The 13,474-nt window shown below is 38.5% G+C and overlaps 1 protein-coding gene across 1 annotated transcript in view; it reads right to left on the reverse strand.

The window, feature by feature from the left end:
- VCAN (versican) overlaps window positions 1–13,474 on the reverse strand; it is a 113,003-nt gene that overhangs the window by 7,084 nt on the left and 92,445 nt on the right. The window contains exons 11-12 of the mRNA XM_075079909.1: window positions 12,340–12,498; window positions 11,510–11,592 (exon numbers count right to left, since the gene is read on the reverse strand). Coding sequence (XP_074936010.1) covers window positions 11,510–11,592; window positions 12,340–12,498 — 242 coding nt within the window. The remainder of the gene's footprint in view (window positions 1–11,509; window positions 11,593–12,339; window positions 12,499–13,474) is intronic.

Raw genomic sequence — 13,474 nt, forward strand, 5'->3', positions numbered from 1 at the left:
GGGATAATGATACAAAAAGATTCTCACAGTTTGAATGGAACAAGCTGCTAGACAAGTAAACTAATATTTTGCTTTCCTCTTATGGATTACATTTTTGTTTGACCACAAGCACGATTCTGGTCTTCACTTACACTAGTGTAAATTAGGGGTGACTGCACTATCTCCAGTAAAGCTACATCAGCAAAAAATTAATGGGAAAGAATCAAATCCCATAAATCACATACTGATTTGTACTGTTTGTCCCTTACAATCTCTCATACCAGGTGTGCTAAGTGTAAAGGGCCCTCTACCCTTGCAATAAGTGCAGTAAGCATCTAAGATACTCAGGCCATAATCATTCTGTTGGAAAACACTGCTCAAAATATCCTGAACAAGATGACCTTTTTGAAGTGGCTATGCCGTTTAAGATCCTTGTATTCCAATGCATTACAATCTTTTAGAAAAATATATGGTACAAAAAGAAAAAACAATTAACTTCATTCCTTGGTAAAATGTACCATTCAGGTTTGTTTGGTTTTTAAGATCACATCCAAAGAAGATCAGCCATATTCACAGATGAGGCAAAAACTGCTGTCATTGTTCCAGCCACCCCGCTGCTAGGTTATATCCTCATGTAAACAGTTGTCTCCGCAGACCAATGAAGCTGCACTAAGGAGCACTGTGCTCGAACTGATAAAGCCCAAGACATCCTTTTGCCAACAACAAGCTTCAACTGACACCTTTAGTGACTCTTTTAGCTGTATCATTCAGGAGATATAACTTACATTCCTGAAAACCTAAACAGGGTTATTGCATGGAAGAAAAGCTGCTATGACCCTTTTAGCCCTCAGCATAAATACTTACATAGGGTGATCGCACAGAGGGACCTAAAAACTATTACTGCCCTGGTTTGTAAGCAACATCACACAAGTGAAGTTTTCCCCTGGATTAAAATGCAAAGCCCTTCCAGACTGTATATTTTAGGACATATATCCTTAATTATGTACATGACTCAAAATGTACTTCAAAGGAGGTGTGGCCCACTACGCTTTTCTCCTCCAGCTATGGAGCATGCTTTGCTGAGGTGGCTGTGGAGAGAGAAGTTCAAAGCAATGCAAGGGAGTGAAGGCTGGAAGCACACTCCTCAGGCTCAGGCAGACACCACTGCACCAGCCACTCTGCAAAGCTCTCAACATCCATGCTGTCAAGACACTTGGGGATTTTTATAAAAAAAATATGAGGTTGCTGTGTAACCAGCTAACTGCAGGACCTAGACTTGGGGACAGGATTTTGGTCCCTGTACATTCATTTGGTCTTCTGGGAGCCACACCACTAGCCTGTCTTACCATTTCAGGCTGAAAACTGGAGGTCCTGTTATACTTTTTATGCCTTTAATTATAGCGTAATAATTAATTTATTTTTCTTGTACTTTTTTTGTCGTTGTTGAAAGCAGAGCCTGCCCCTGACGCATTGGATTTACTTGTTGTACCTTTCTCTGCTAAAAAGCACTGAAAATTTTCCCGCAGACGAGGGGTGAATGGTCCATGGGTTAGAGCTGCAGCTGAGATGGGGTTCAGTTCTTCAGACTTCCTACGTGGCATTAGGCAATGCACTTGGCTGGCTGATTCCCAGCCTGTAAAACAGTGACAATGCATTCTCTTGCCTCACAGGAGGAGCCTGGATATGACAGTTACAAGAGCCTATGAAGACATTTAAGTTCCACATTTTTGGGGAGGATTTCCTTAAATGGCATTGAATTAACTCACAGCCATGATCTGCCAGTTGGGTGACCGGCTGACTTTTCACATACATCACATTTCACATAAATTAAATCTAAGAAAGCCAGGATTATAGTAAGAGCTGTAAAGCAGCTAACTTTATTAGCTAGTCACTACTACTTCTCACTCTGACGGCTGCTAATTAAACTGAGCATAACCTTCCCATCATGAACGAGATCCTATGCCTCGTAGATTTGTTATTTAAATTTTCAGATAACCAACCTTATCTGAGGGCCTCATTTCCTTACTAATGAGTAATCCACTCAGGTCTTTCAGGTGTTTGCACTGCCAAGGTGAATATACGAGTAAGCAGTATCTTAGCTTTGTGAAACTCATTTGGAAATTTCAGCCATTCCTTTATCTCCAAAAGGCACACCAAGTGTCTGAGATCAATCACTTGGATTTTGCATTCCAAAATAGTCAAGAAGCACTGTATTTAATGAAGCACAACAAAATAAACTGCTCATGCAAACAAAACTTTACTGCTTGACCTCCTTATTGTGTAAAGGCCAATAATCTTTTGTACATAACTAAAGCTAGGAAATAATTTACTCAAAATACATCTATTTAGACTTACAGGGTCAATGCTTTTCCTTCTGGGAAAAGGAAGCATGTTTTCAGCATGTTTAAATAAGCTTAAAGTACAAATCTGTCTTGGCACTTTTTGGCACATGTAATTTCCAATGTGATTTTTATTTCTTTCATTCTGGGTGCTTACCTATCTGATTGCTTCTTAATGCAAGACTAATGAGGCAAATCAAAAAAGCAAGGAGAAATTTAAGGACTGACACAACATTTCCTGCTTGGCATTTATCACTAAACAAGCTGAAACCACTGCTGCAAAGCTTAGTGGCTATTGTGCTCCCCCACCCCATAACTCTGCTAAGAACAGGAATACACTTTTTTCACAACAGCAGACAAATTCTTAGAAGTCTATATCAGGAAAGCCCCTGACCAAGTCCCTCACTGTGGAGGTTCTGTTATAATTGGATGCCTTAACTAAAAATTACATCTCACTTTCAGTAAGTCCTAGCAATTACCCAGTTTCATAGGTTGCCTGAACTACAACAAGATCAGCACAAGGTTACAATGAGTATATGGATCAGTTCAGAAAACCCTCGTTTGCGGCTCATGCTGTTATACAGCACTGATTCTGTTACATGAGACACTCATGGGAAGTTTAAAAGGGGTTGTATTTCCTTTTGATAGAAACAAAATGAAACAGATTACTGTGAAGATTTGGCAAAGTCTGAAATACTTCCATTAAGTTCACCTAGTATTTAAATGCATTTATACATCAGGAAAGACAAGAAACTACCTTATAGCAGAGGCTCTGTTTCACTTAATTTCATGCCAGTCCTGCAAAGGATTTTTCTGTTTAATTTTATGAATGGGAGCAGTCTGACACAACTCACCAAAAGCATTCATGAGATTAAAAACTTCCATTCAGTGACTGCTTAAGCATATACCTTGCTTTAAAGACATGGGTGGTGCCCCAAACTCTATGAGGTACATCGCATGCACAATTCAGAGACATGCTAAAATAACTTTCTGAAGGAGGGACCAAGCTAAGTGTGTTGGTAAATCTTTGCTGGGAGAAATTCTGGTCAATTTGAAGACAACTACAATATTTAAACATATCTACAAGTATACACAAAAATCACATGTCATGATCCTGATATTTTTTAGATCATATTTGAATGGCTTCCCTCAAGCCCTTAATCTGGGCTTTATTTGCATGGGATTTGGGAAACTGGCAGGATTTGGATCGGGCAGGCACCCAACACTCCCCATTACAGAGTCACACTGCAAGCAAGACAGACTCCCAGATGGAGCTTTGCTAAGGACCTTTGCAAAAGATTTCACTTGGAAGGGTTTTTGGTAACAGAGCAGTGGGATATATTGAAAAACTCTTTGATTTTCTATGCAACAGCTTGCAAAAAAGGATTCTGAATAACATACACTCATGTATATCCATGAATATCCACAAGCACTGATTGCAGATTGAATAAGCAGTAAGGTCTATGCAAAAACAAGTAATTTGGGAAAGAACTCTAAGGAATACAAATGAAACAAGTAAAAAATGCTAGCTGATGAAGCTGAAATATAAAAGCTCTATCAATCATATCTTTTGTGGGGAGGTAATCATATGGTGGAGCAGATGACAAGCTCTTTGACTTTTTTTAAAAACAATACCATAGTATGTCAACTTTTCATGAGAAGCAGAAACCACTAAGCAAGAAGCTCCCACCAGATGGCAATGTCTACTCACTACTGAGAAGTTCCAAAATAATAATTACTCAGAAAAGATACTTCTTTTATTAACTCTTGAAAAGATAATTGAAGCCAGTGGTCACAACTCCGTTGACTTTTACCTGCTCTGTACCAACTCTTCTTAGAGTAATAACTTTCATGATGGTTCACACACTGTTTAGCTCAATTTTGTGGGTATAGTCTGTGTGCTGTGATTTAAGAAGCCACCTTAGCACAGAGACTGAAAAATTAGCAGGAAAGACCTGGTGAAATCCTCTTGCTAATGGGCGGGTGTTTTACTGCAGAAGAAAAGTACGTCAGGGTGTTAAATGCTGGTTGGTATATTACAAGTTCTTTGCAAGTCACACTAACATAATTATATATTATCAACACGATGCAAATTGCATGGGGTGTGACTTATTCTTTTTGTGCACAACTACCCAGAGAGCCACTGAAGAAAGGAAAATCCCGCACTTTGTCATTTATGTCAACAATTACTGCAGGTTTGAAGCTGTCCAAGAGTTTTAGCCCAGAGCCAACCATAACGAGGCTCTGAAGTAACTGCTGACCCCCCTGGTAAAATTGAGACAAAAACCCACTTTGTCCAAGAGGCCCTCCTTACTGCCTACGACATACTGAACTAAAAATATACCTGTCATTAATAACATTATATAGTTCTCTATTTAAATGCGGGTCAAATGAGCATCTTAAAAAGAGGCTGTAATGACTGACTGCAGCATAAAACCAAAACATTTGGTAGATTTAAAATCTCCTTCTCCAAGGATCCTGTGGGACATGGGCACAATGAGCTTTTTGTTTGCAGCTGACTAGAGTACTTTTTAGTTTGTTTGCTTTATTTAACCCTCAGAGGCAGGCTCCTTCCCTACAATATTCCATGCCTTTTGAAGGTTTTTGTGTTCAATAAAGTTACTCTTTCTGAGGGGGGTGCAGTTAGAGATTTGCTCAAGTTAAAGCATTCTGATTCACTGACCAATAAAGGAAGGAAAAGATGGGGCTTTGTTTTTGTCAGAATTAAACTTCTGTTTTGTTTTGCCGTTGTTTTTTTTTTAAATGTAGCTACCTGACACTGACAACCTGAGGTCCAGCATTGCAAAACACAAAGCATAAACAGTCCTGTGCTGAAGGGAATTAAAACTAACGGTAGAGTCTCTGGACAGTTTTAAAAGTGGCAATATGCCCCATTACTTTCCTAGCTGGCAGCGTTCTCCAAGTGACAGACAATCTGGCCACAGACACTAGCCAGCTCCTTATTACAGCCCTAATCTTATGTAATGGGAGTGAGCTCACTGCCCTACAAAGCACTAATTATCAACAGCATTTTCCAAAGGATATGAATAACTCCCCTTGTGAGACGGAGGCCCAAGGCACAACCCCAAGTAGCTATACGCGCTTAATCCATAACATGAATAGCTCCAGAGGACTCCTTTACCGCTGTGCCCGCTCACAAGGGTCCTTAACAGTGAAACTTCAGCAATCCAAATACAATGGAGAAGCTGCCAAAAGCAACACCAGATTTTTTCTGTTTGGATGGGTGTGCTTTACAGCTGTAAAAGTTACTATTCACAGAACTAAGTGAATTATTTAAATTCAATTTCCCTAAGATATTTTCAAATGTCACGTTGTGTTCATTCTTCCTTTGATCATGCCAATTATTAAATGCTTCCGCTGATAATGTAAATTTTATTATTTTGGAGTTTGTATTACATCAAATTTGAAGTATACAAATATCGAAATAGGCATGGACAAATTCCTTTTTTTCACATAGTTGTGTGAGTATTTAGGCCTTGCTTTTTCTCCTATATCACTGTGATTTTCCCAAATGTATTTGTTTTTATTGCTTAGAGCTTTTTATGATAATTGTGGGATGAAGGTGGTCCACAATTCATCCTTAAAGGGTTGCTCACTATCACAGAAAAGCTGGGAGAAAAGCCCACAGAAAATTGCAAGAAATATTTTGATCCTGTAATTTTAAAAATATAAACAAAGTCTTACATATAGCTATTTTCATTCCTGTATAGAATGTAAATCAGAGAAAAACTAATGCTCTCCCACACTGAATGCCAACAGGACACCTTATAACTGTACTGCAATAGAAGAAAAGCAGAGCTAACAAAACATGCTTTTTAAAATACTATATTATTTTCTTCTGCCTCTTGCATCTGTCAGAGTAATAATATCTGAAATACCTTGAGCAGAAATTGTCTTGATTTTCAGGAAGTAATGAATAATGAAGCTCTAAAAACATTGGGGTGCTGTGAGTTCTCCAAACACACTTCAGTACCTGCTCTCACTATTTTCACCTTTGAGACAAATTATCTGAAGTTAGGGACTAGGCAGATATGCCAAAGTTTGCAGCTTACAAATTCCCATCCTGCTGGTCCAAGTGATCTTAGATGTTGCTGGTATCCCAAGCCCATGCTTGTAGCAGCGGCCCCTAATCTCCAGCTCTCACTGAACTTGCACCTCAAGTGAGGATCTGGGTTTCCTGAAAAAGCATTCACTTTTTATGATGTACTAACACAGCTGCAATCAACTCTTTCCCCTTGATATAAAAAGGGAAGAGTTGCTGCTGCCAACGTGTTTTTCATGTGGCCCATCAGCTCCAGAACACTAATCTACCTCTCCCAACCACCGGAAACTCTGAAAACAGAAAAGGAAAAAGAGAGAGAGTGCAGGAACACATTGTAGATGAGAAAAGATTGCTTCCTGCCATACAGATACAGCACAGCAAATCAGAACAAATTAGATTCATATGGGTGGCCAGCAATGGATTCCACAGTTTAGTATAATTATAGCTTATTTTGTTCTGCATATTGGACAAGGTAGCCTAAGCTTAGCCAAGTAGCTCCTTTGAAGATGTGCTCTGGCCTCAGCCAAGCAGCTCCCAGTTTGTTTTTTAAAGATGTTGCAAAAAGACAAATATAAGCTAATTGGCCTGGCCAAGAAAATTCTGCATAAGGAAATATCAGTTACTGGGAATGTCATTTGTTTATGGAAAAGTAGCACCTGGGCTAACAATTAAACTTTAGGGCATGAGAAGTATGACCCAACTACTTTATTCATGTTATTTTGCACTTTTCAAGCCCAGTCTGTGTTTGAGATGTAGTGGGTATGTTGAAAAAGCATCTTCTACCAGGAGATGGTGAGTCTTTATCTGCACAACCCAGTGAATTGCATAAGATTATGCCATTTTGCCTGAAAGGCAGGAAACTGCTGAGCCGTTTTAAATTAAAAACCACTTTACAATTAAGAAATAAACCTGCCAAAACCCCCTAAAAGCGCACAGATAACTATGCATCAAACACTTCAGTGAGGTAGATCAAAAAGCCTCCTCAATTTCTCTTTACGGGAACAGAGCCTAGAATACTATGATTTAGGAATATGCCCATTTCTATTTTGTTAGGGTAATTATCCTTGTCTTAAAAGTTCTTGTTATGGAAAACAGGTATACTCAATACAGATATGGACAAATGTCATGTGGACCAAAAACTTTTAAATACTGTTTTTTGCTTTCTCACTGGATCTGATTGTACTTCCTTCATTATTCAAGACACCAGTATTTTCCTTGAGAAGCTCCAAGCTTGTGTTTAAAAGAACGCTCTTCATTTATTCCAAGACTTGCTTTCTGGCATTATTTTTGCAAGCTAAACATAAATTCCAGTTGATACATGAAAATCACGCATAGGAACAGTGGGGCTTTTTTGACTGCTGCTGCTCTCAATGAGTTGTTAACAGCCAGTAATTTCTATAGAGCTTAAAAAAAAAAGAATGCCAAGATATCAAAAGTGGCTGACTATAGCTAGTCCACTACTAGGCACCTAAATAATTGCCCCTGTTTTCAGCAGGGCTGTGAGCCCACCAAGGGTACTCCAGGTTCAGTGTAGATTTCCCAGTAAGAACTTCAATTGTATATGCTCACTTTTTAAAAATCTTGGTCACATCATCCCACATGCCTTAGGAAACAAACCTCCCATCCCACTGAAGGGGCATGAACTGATCTCATCTGGACACTGCACAGAAAACTGAATGGCCCTTGCTTATTTGATCAGCAAATAAATCACGCACCGATTCATGAGGTAAGGGAAATTTCTGCAACCTCATCTGAGTTTTTAAGCTTTTTCACATTACTAGGCCAATGACAAAGGTGAGTTTATCACCCTAAACTCACATGAATGGACAAGAAATATGCTTAAAAAAGCCCCCATGTATTTTGGGAGCCAATGGAAGTAAGACAGCACAAGATTTATATGCTCATGTTGCATATGACTGTGAATTCCACAAAAAATAGCTCAGGTGGGCACGTGTATTCCACAGCTCACTGTAGATAGAAGCAATGTGGAGTGCACTTGGAAGAGTGTTTGCTCATTTTCACTAAGGAACTCATGTACCTGCTTTGTCCATATATCATATTTAATGGTGGGTGACACTTAGCTTCAGTTAAAAATACCTGGAAAAACACAACTTGGCATGAGCTGGAAATGTCAAAAATGGCTGATTTCCTTCCATTGAATTCGTTGGTTGAAATACCTTTTAGGTGCAAAGGAAAAAAAAGGTATTTTATCCCTTTTCTAGAATTTGTTAATAATATACATGCCAACACCTTGCAAGTGAGTTCCTTTCAACATACTGAATATTTAAGTTGTGGGTTTCCTTGCATCCATGGAAAATGAGTACCAAAGTAATCCAAACCTTGTTCCATAATCTCCAATGGTAGAGGCTGTGGTTCAATTATTCTCAGTTCTAGGGTGGGTTTTTTTTTTTTGTTTCAGAAGGAAAACTCGTGAAAGAGAAATCACTAAAATGTATCACGGCTTTTTCTTCTGGGCAGTACTGGGTCAACTGCACTGGGCCAGCAATTCCATCCACAACATGTCTTGCTGCTGCTGTTGCTGTTCATTTGCTTTTTCTTTTAAGCTTACCAAGCATTGGAATGTTTGGGTCTTTTTTTAATCCAAAACCCAATAAAATCATGTAAGCATGCTTTCCAGATTAAACCAAACTGTTATTGGCAGAAAATTCAAAAAATTATCAAGATAAAGATGAATGTACATCACTTGTAGATGCGCAGTCTAAGAGCTGGAGTGACTTTTCTGATTGTATCTCCAAGAAAACTCTTATATCAGCAGACTTGACAAATTTTGCTCTATGCCAGAAGTGTTGAATAGAATTGTAGATAAATAATATTATCTTGGAGAAAGCATGGGGCTGGGCAACAAAGTTAGAAACAGCTGAATTACAGATGCACCCTGATATGTAAAACAAAAGAAGGCTATTTAGATTTTGGCCATATGCAACAGCTACCTTTAATCTCAGAAATTCAAGTTAGAACCTGAGTATCGAGGTAATAATGTTTATTTTTATGATCACAAATTATATTCATTTAATACTATCATGACTACTTTTCACCTGCAAATATATATATATGATATAATATTTTCACCTACACAGTATTCAAATCCATTGGAATTTTAATACATGATCAGGGAAATACATTGGATGCATATATTTAATTATGTTATTGTACCTATTAATTACTCAAGAAGTAATAAATCAGTGTAACCAGAAAAGTGGTTATAAAGTAAGAAAAATAAGTTAGAAACTAGGAAAAAGAAGCAAATGAGGAAGCTGCTCAGAACCATGGTATCCAGAAACCATCTGGGATAAGTTATGAGGGAAAGCTGTTGAAGCAATGGACATAAATGATTTCTAGAGACACCTAAATTGTTTCCAAAGGAAGAGACAGAGGGAAGTTGTTAGAAAGAAAAATAAAGTGGAAAAAAGATCAATCAAAACAGCAATCTGTTAGGCAGATGGTCTTATTCTGTTCCTAGAGTATCTTCGTTTCTTAAAATTGAAAGTTAAAAAGTAAAAATGTAATACCACATATACCCAGTAGCATGAATTAAAAAATTGAACCTCAGCCCTAAATTTAATTTCCTTGAGTTCATCATTCAGTGGCACACCAAATTTGTCTTTGGAGTATATGAGCATATATCTTGTTTTACACTCCCCAGTGTAAGATGGGCTGCCCCTTCAGGCACTACATTTATGCCCAAATTTATCTCACCTAACTTCAGATCCCTTAAGAAGCATAGGCTCCTTGACCAACCACTGCAGACAACCCAAACCATCCCGAGCTCCAACCAAACCTGAATCATCCTCAGAGGGTGCCTGTTACTGTCAGTGAGGTATAAGAAGTCAAATCAGAAAGCAGAGAATGAACTCATCCAGAATGAGTAGATTTCAAGACCATGGCCCATCTTGTGCTCACAAAATTACATGCGGATAGGCTAGATAAAATGATGAAATGAAACTCTTCTGCATACATCCTGCAAGGCTTTGTGGTTCCAAGCACAAATGGGTGCATTGGTACCACCACAGATGCACAGAGCAATCAGTCAGGCAACAAAAATTTTCTTCATCTTTCCTTCTGCCTTGTGCTGCCACCAGCCACACAAGGTAGTTTCTCCAAGAAATTACTTATTTACAAGTTGTTTTAGAGAACTTTAAACCTCTGGTTATTTGCATGAAATGGTAATTAACAAAGCCTGCTTTGCCCCTGGTGTCTTTCTACAGAAGTTGTAGCCACATGGTATGCAGCAATGATCATTGCGTGCATGTGTGAGCATGTGCACATATGCATCCAGATGCTTTCTGCTTTAAGAAGAACTCACAACTGGAAAGGAAAATAATAAGCATAACCAGTTTGGGGGGTTTTTTATGTAATGTTCTTCAATGGGTGTTAAACAACAAGAAATCTCCTGTCCTTTCTAAAAAAAGAGACTGTTTTGAATTGGAAAGAGCTCTATCATTTCCTGTATCCATCAGCTCTTTGATTTAGGTTAGGCAAAGGTGGGTAGAGAATGTTCTCCCTCTCCTCCTGTTGATTTTCCTTCTTGTTTTAAGGCAGTAAGGGGTATCAACAGCATCTTAAAATTTTATGGGCAGATTATTGGTTACAGGCCTCCTGAACCACCTAAGGATGGCTTCTCCATCCTAGCTGTAGAGCTGCCATACAGACTAGAACAACCTCCAGCAATACTTGAGAGGCTCCTTTGTACACCCTCACAGACCCAGTGAATGTAAGATCTTGAATGTCATACCCTCATCCAAAAAATGCATCTTTCTCCATATATAGAACGGAGAGGAGAATTGCCACATGTATCCTTGTATGAGTCCAGAAGAGCACAAACCAGCTCCAGCAGAGACCCTTAAATTACAGTCTCAGACTTTTTGAGTTTTTCTGTTTGGAAACTTTGAGAGCTCCCACATATACAATAATAAGAACTAAGAATAAGATTTTAGAACTATACCACAAAATAGTAGTCATCCTGAGACAAGAGTTTGCGGGCTGTTTGCTTGGGTGCATAATTAGTGACTGCATTTTTTGTTATTCAAATTCCCTCATTGCTATTGGGAATTTGATAAGCCACCACAAAAAGAAATTAATGAGTGATTTCATTTCAAAGGCATCTTACCAGCGGGCTACCATCAGTCCAGCGGAAATCACGCTCAAACATCTTGTCATTGAGGCCAATCCACTGGTAGTCATGCCCAATACCTAGGGAAACAGAAGCATATTTTTATTAACCTTCCCATAAATGGAAGAGATTTTACCAAAGAAAATAAAAAGACTTTGCACAGAATGAATCAGACTTCCTGTTCTTAAGATTCTTCTACTCATTATGCAAATATTTACACGCTGTTTTTCAGCTTTTCGATTTTAATTTGAGTTATCTGTAAAAACGCAGATTAACATCTAGCAGTTTTAAACAATCCTGTCTCTTTCCTCCTGATGCTGTCTCCCAAAGAAATCTTGAGCACGTATGAGGGGGAGAAAAAATAAGCAAAAACTATTAAAATAGTAAAAGCGTGTATTTTAATCTACATTTTCAAGTTTGGGTTAGGCTGTGACTGGTGTTGTCCAGATTGTGTAACACAACATACAGGAACTATTTCTTTCTGCCCACCTAATACAAGATACAGTGATCATTGATGTCAGGTGCACAAAAGATGTAAAGCCTCCAGAAAAAAATGTTTCAAATCCATTTCCAACGCCTAAACAATAGTTCCTGTTCTCTTCCTCAAAACCAAAGTATTTCCTATGTAGCAAATAATAACCTGGATACTGATAGGGAACTTGCACTGACTGCAAGAGTAAACATGAAAAACACAAAGTGTGCCTTTTAAACATTATAAAAGTATACTTCAAGATGGAGATGTAGAAGCTAAGTGATCAGGAGGATATTTCAGTATGTCTGAACCCTCAGTAGATGCTCTTGTTTAGAGGAATCTGAACAGTACATACGGTTCACAAAGATCTGCTCCTCATGAGACAAGATGCTTGTCAAGTGTGCTCCCTGGAGACGGCATTCCCTTTCAGCCGTGTCCCATGTACGCCGATGGGCAAAGTATTTGTAGCACTGTCCTTGGAACTTGTGCCAGCCATAATCACAGGTCTCCGTGTCTGTGACAAACAAATAAATCACATTTCGGTCAATGGGCGCAAAACACAGGCATGTTTCATGCAAGCAGATGGATTTTCTGCAGGACAAAGGTTCAAGAAGATATCCACCCGTTAAGCAGTACAACTGGAAACAATGAACACTTATCCTTGAGACCTCATTACATTTTCAGGTAGCTCAGTTTACCTATTTTCAGTACAAGCTGCAAGAATATTACTTATGTAAGGGATATATTGTAACTGGCAACTTTGTGAGCTTCCACTGATCAAACTGTGCTGTATCTGGACAATCTCAGGAGGACATCTTCAGTCCATAACTCTGGATAAATGAAATGACTGGATCTTGGACTACAGTTAGTCTATATTTTATCAGAGTTTTCTGAGTCTGTATATGGGGATGGAAACTTTTACTTGCAAGGACAAATAGTTCTCTGAGTGACTGTACTGAATTACCTTGGTTTGGAAAAAAACGATAACTGAAAAGAATGTGAAGGAAAGTGTTTGTGATTGTTCAGTTCACAGAGGCAAAGCTGCAGTACTATCTTTCTGAACTTACCCCTCCAAATCCTCCTCTAAAACCCATCTTCCTGACAAAGTCCAACTTAATAAATTTTAGCCATCAATTTCTAAGGAAGGCTGTAAAGCTGAAATACATAATAATGAAATGCACACTGTCTGTGCTTGTATGATGGATGGTACTGATAAGAATGCATAATAGACAGAAGTTCACATCAGCCAGTATATCCTTTCACCTAAAGAGAAATAAAAGAAGCCTTGGAACAGTAACAATCCGTGGATTTGACATTAATTATTTTCTCAAGATTAGGCAGCTGCAAACAAAATAGATGGCAAGAAACAACAAAGTTCCAGTTCCAAGTTTGCTTCTGCACCAACACTGCAGGAATGAATTACAAAAATCAGTATTAATAAGGTGGGTATAACAAATACGATGTCTGAATGTGTCTGAGCTGTGGTTGAT

The sequence above is a fragment of the Phalacrocorax aristotelis genome, chromosome Z (assembly GCF_949628215.1).
Source record: "Phalacrocorax aristotelis chromosome Z, bGulAri2.1, whole genome shotgun sequence".
Classification (NCBI taxonomy): Eukaryota; Metazoa; Chordata; class Aves; order Suliformes; family Phalacrocoracidae; genus Phalacrocorax; species Phalacrocorax aristotelis.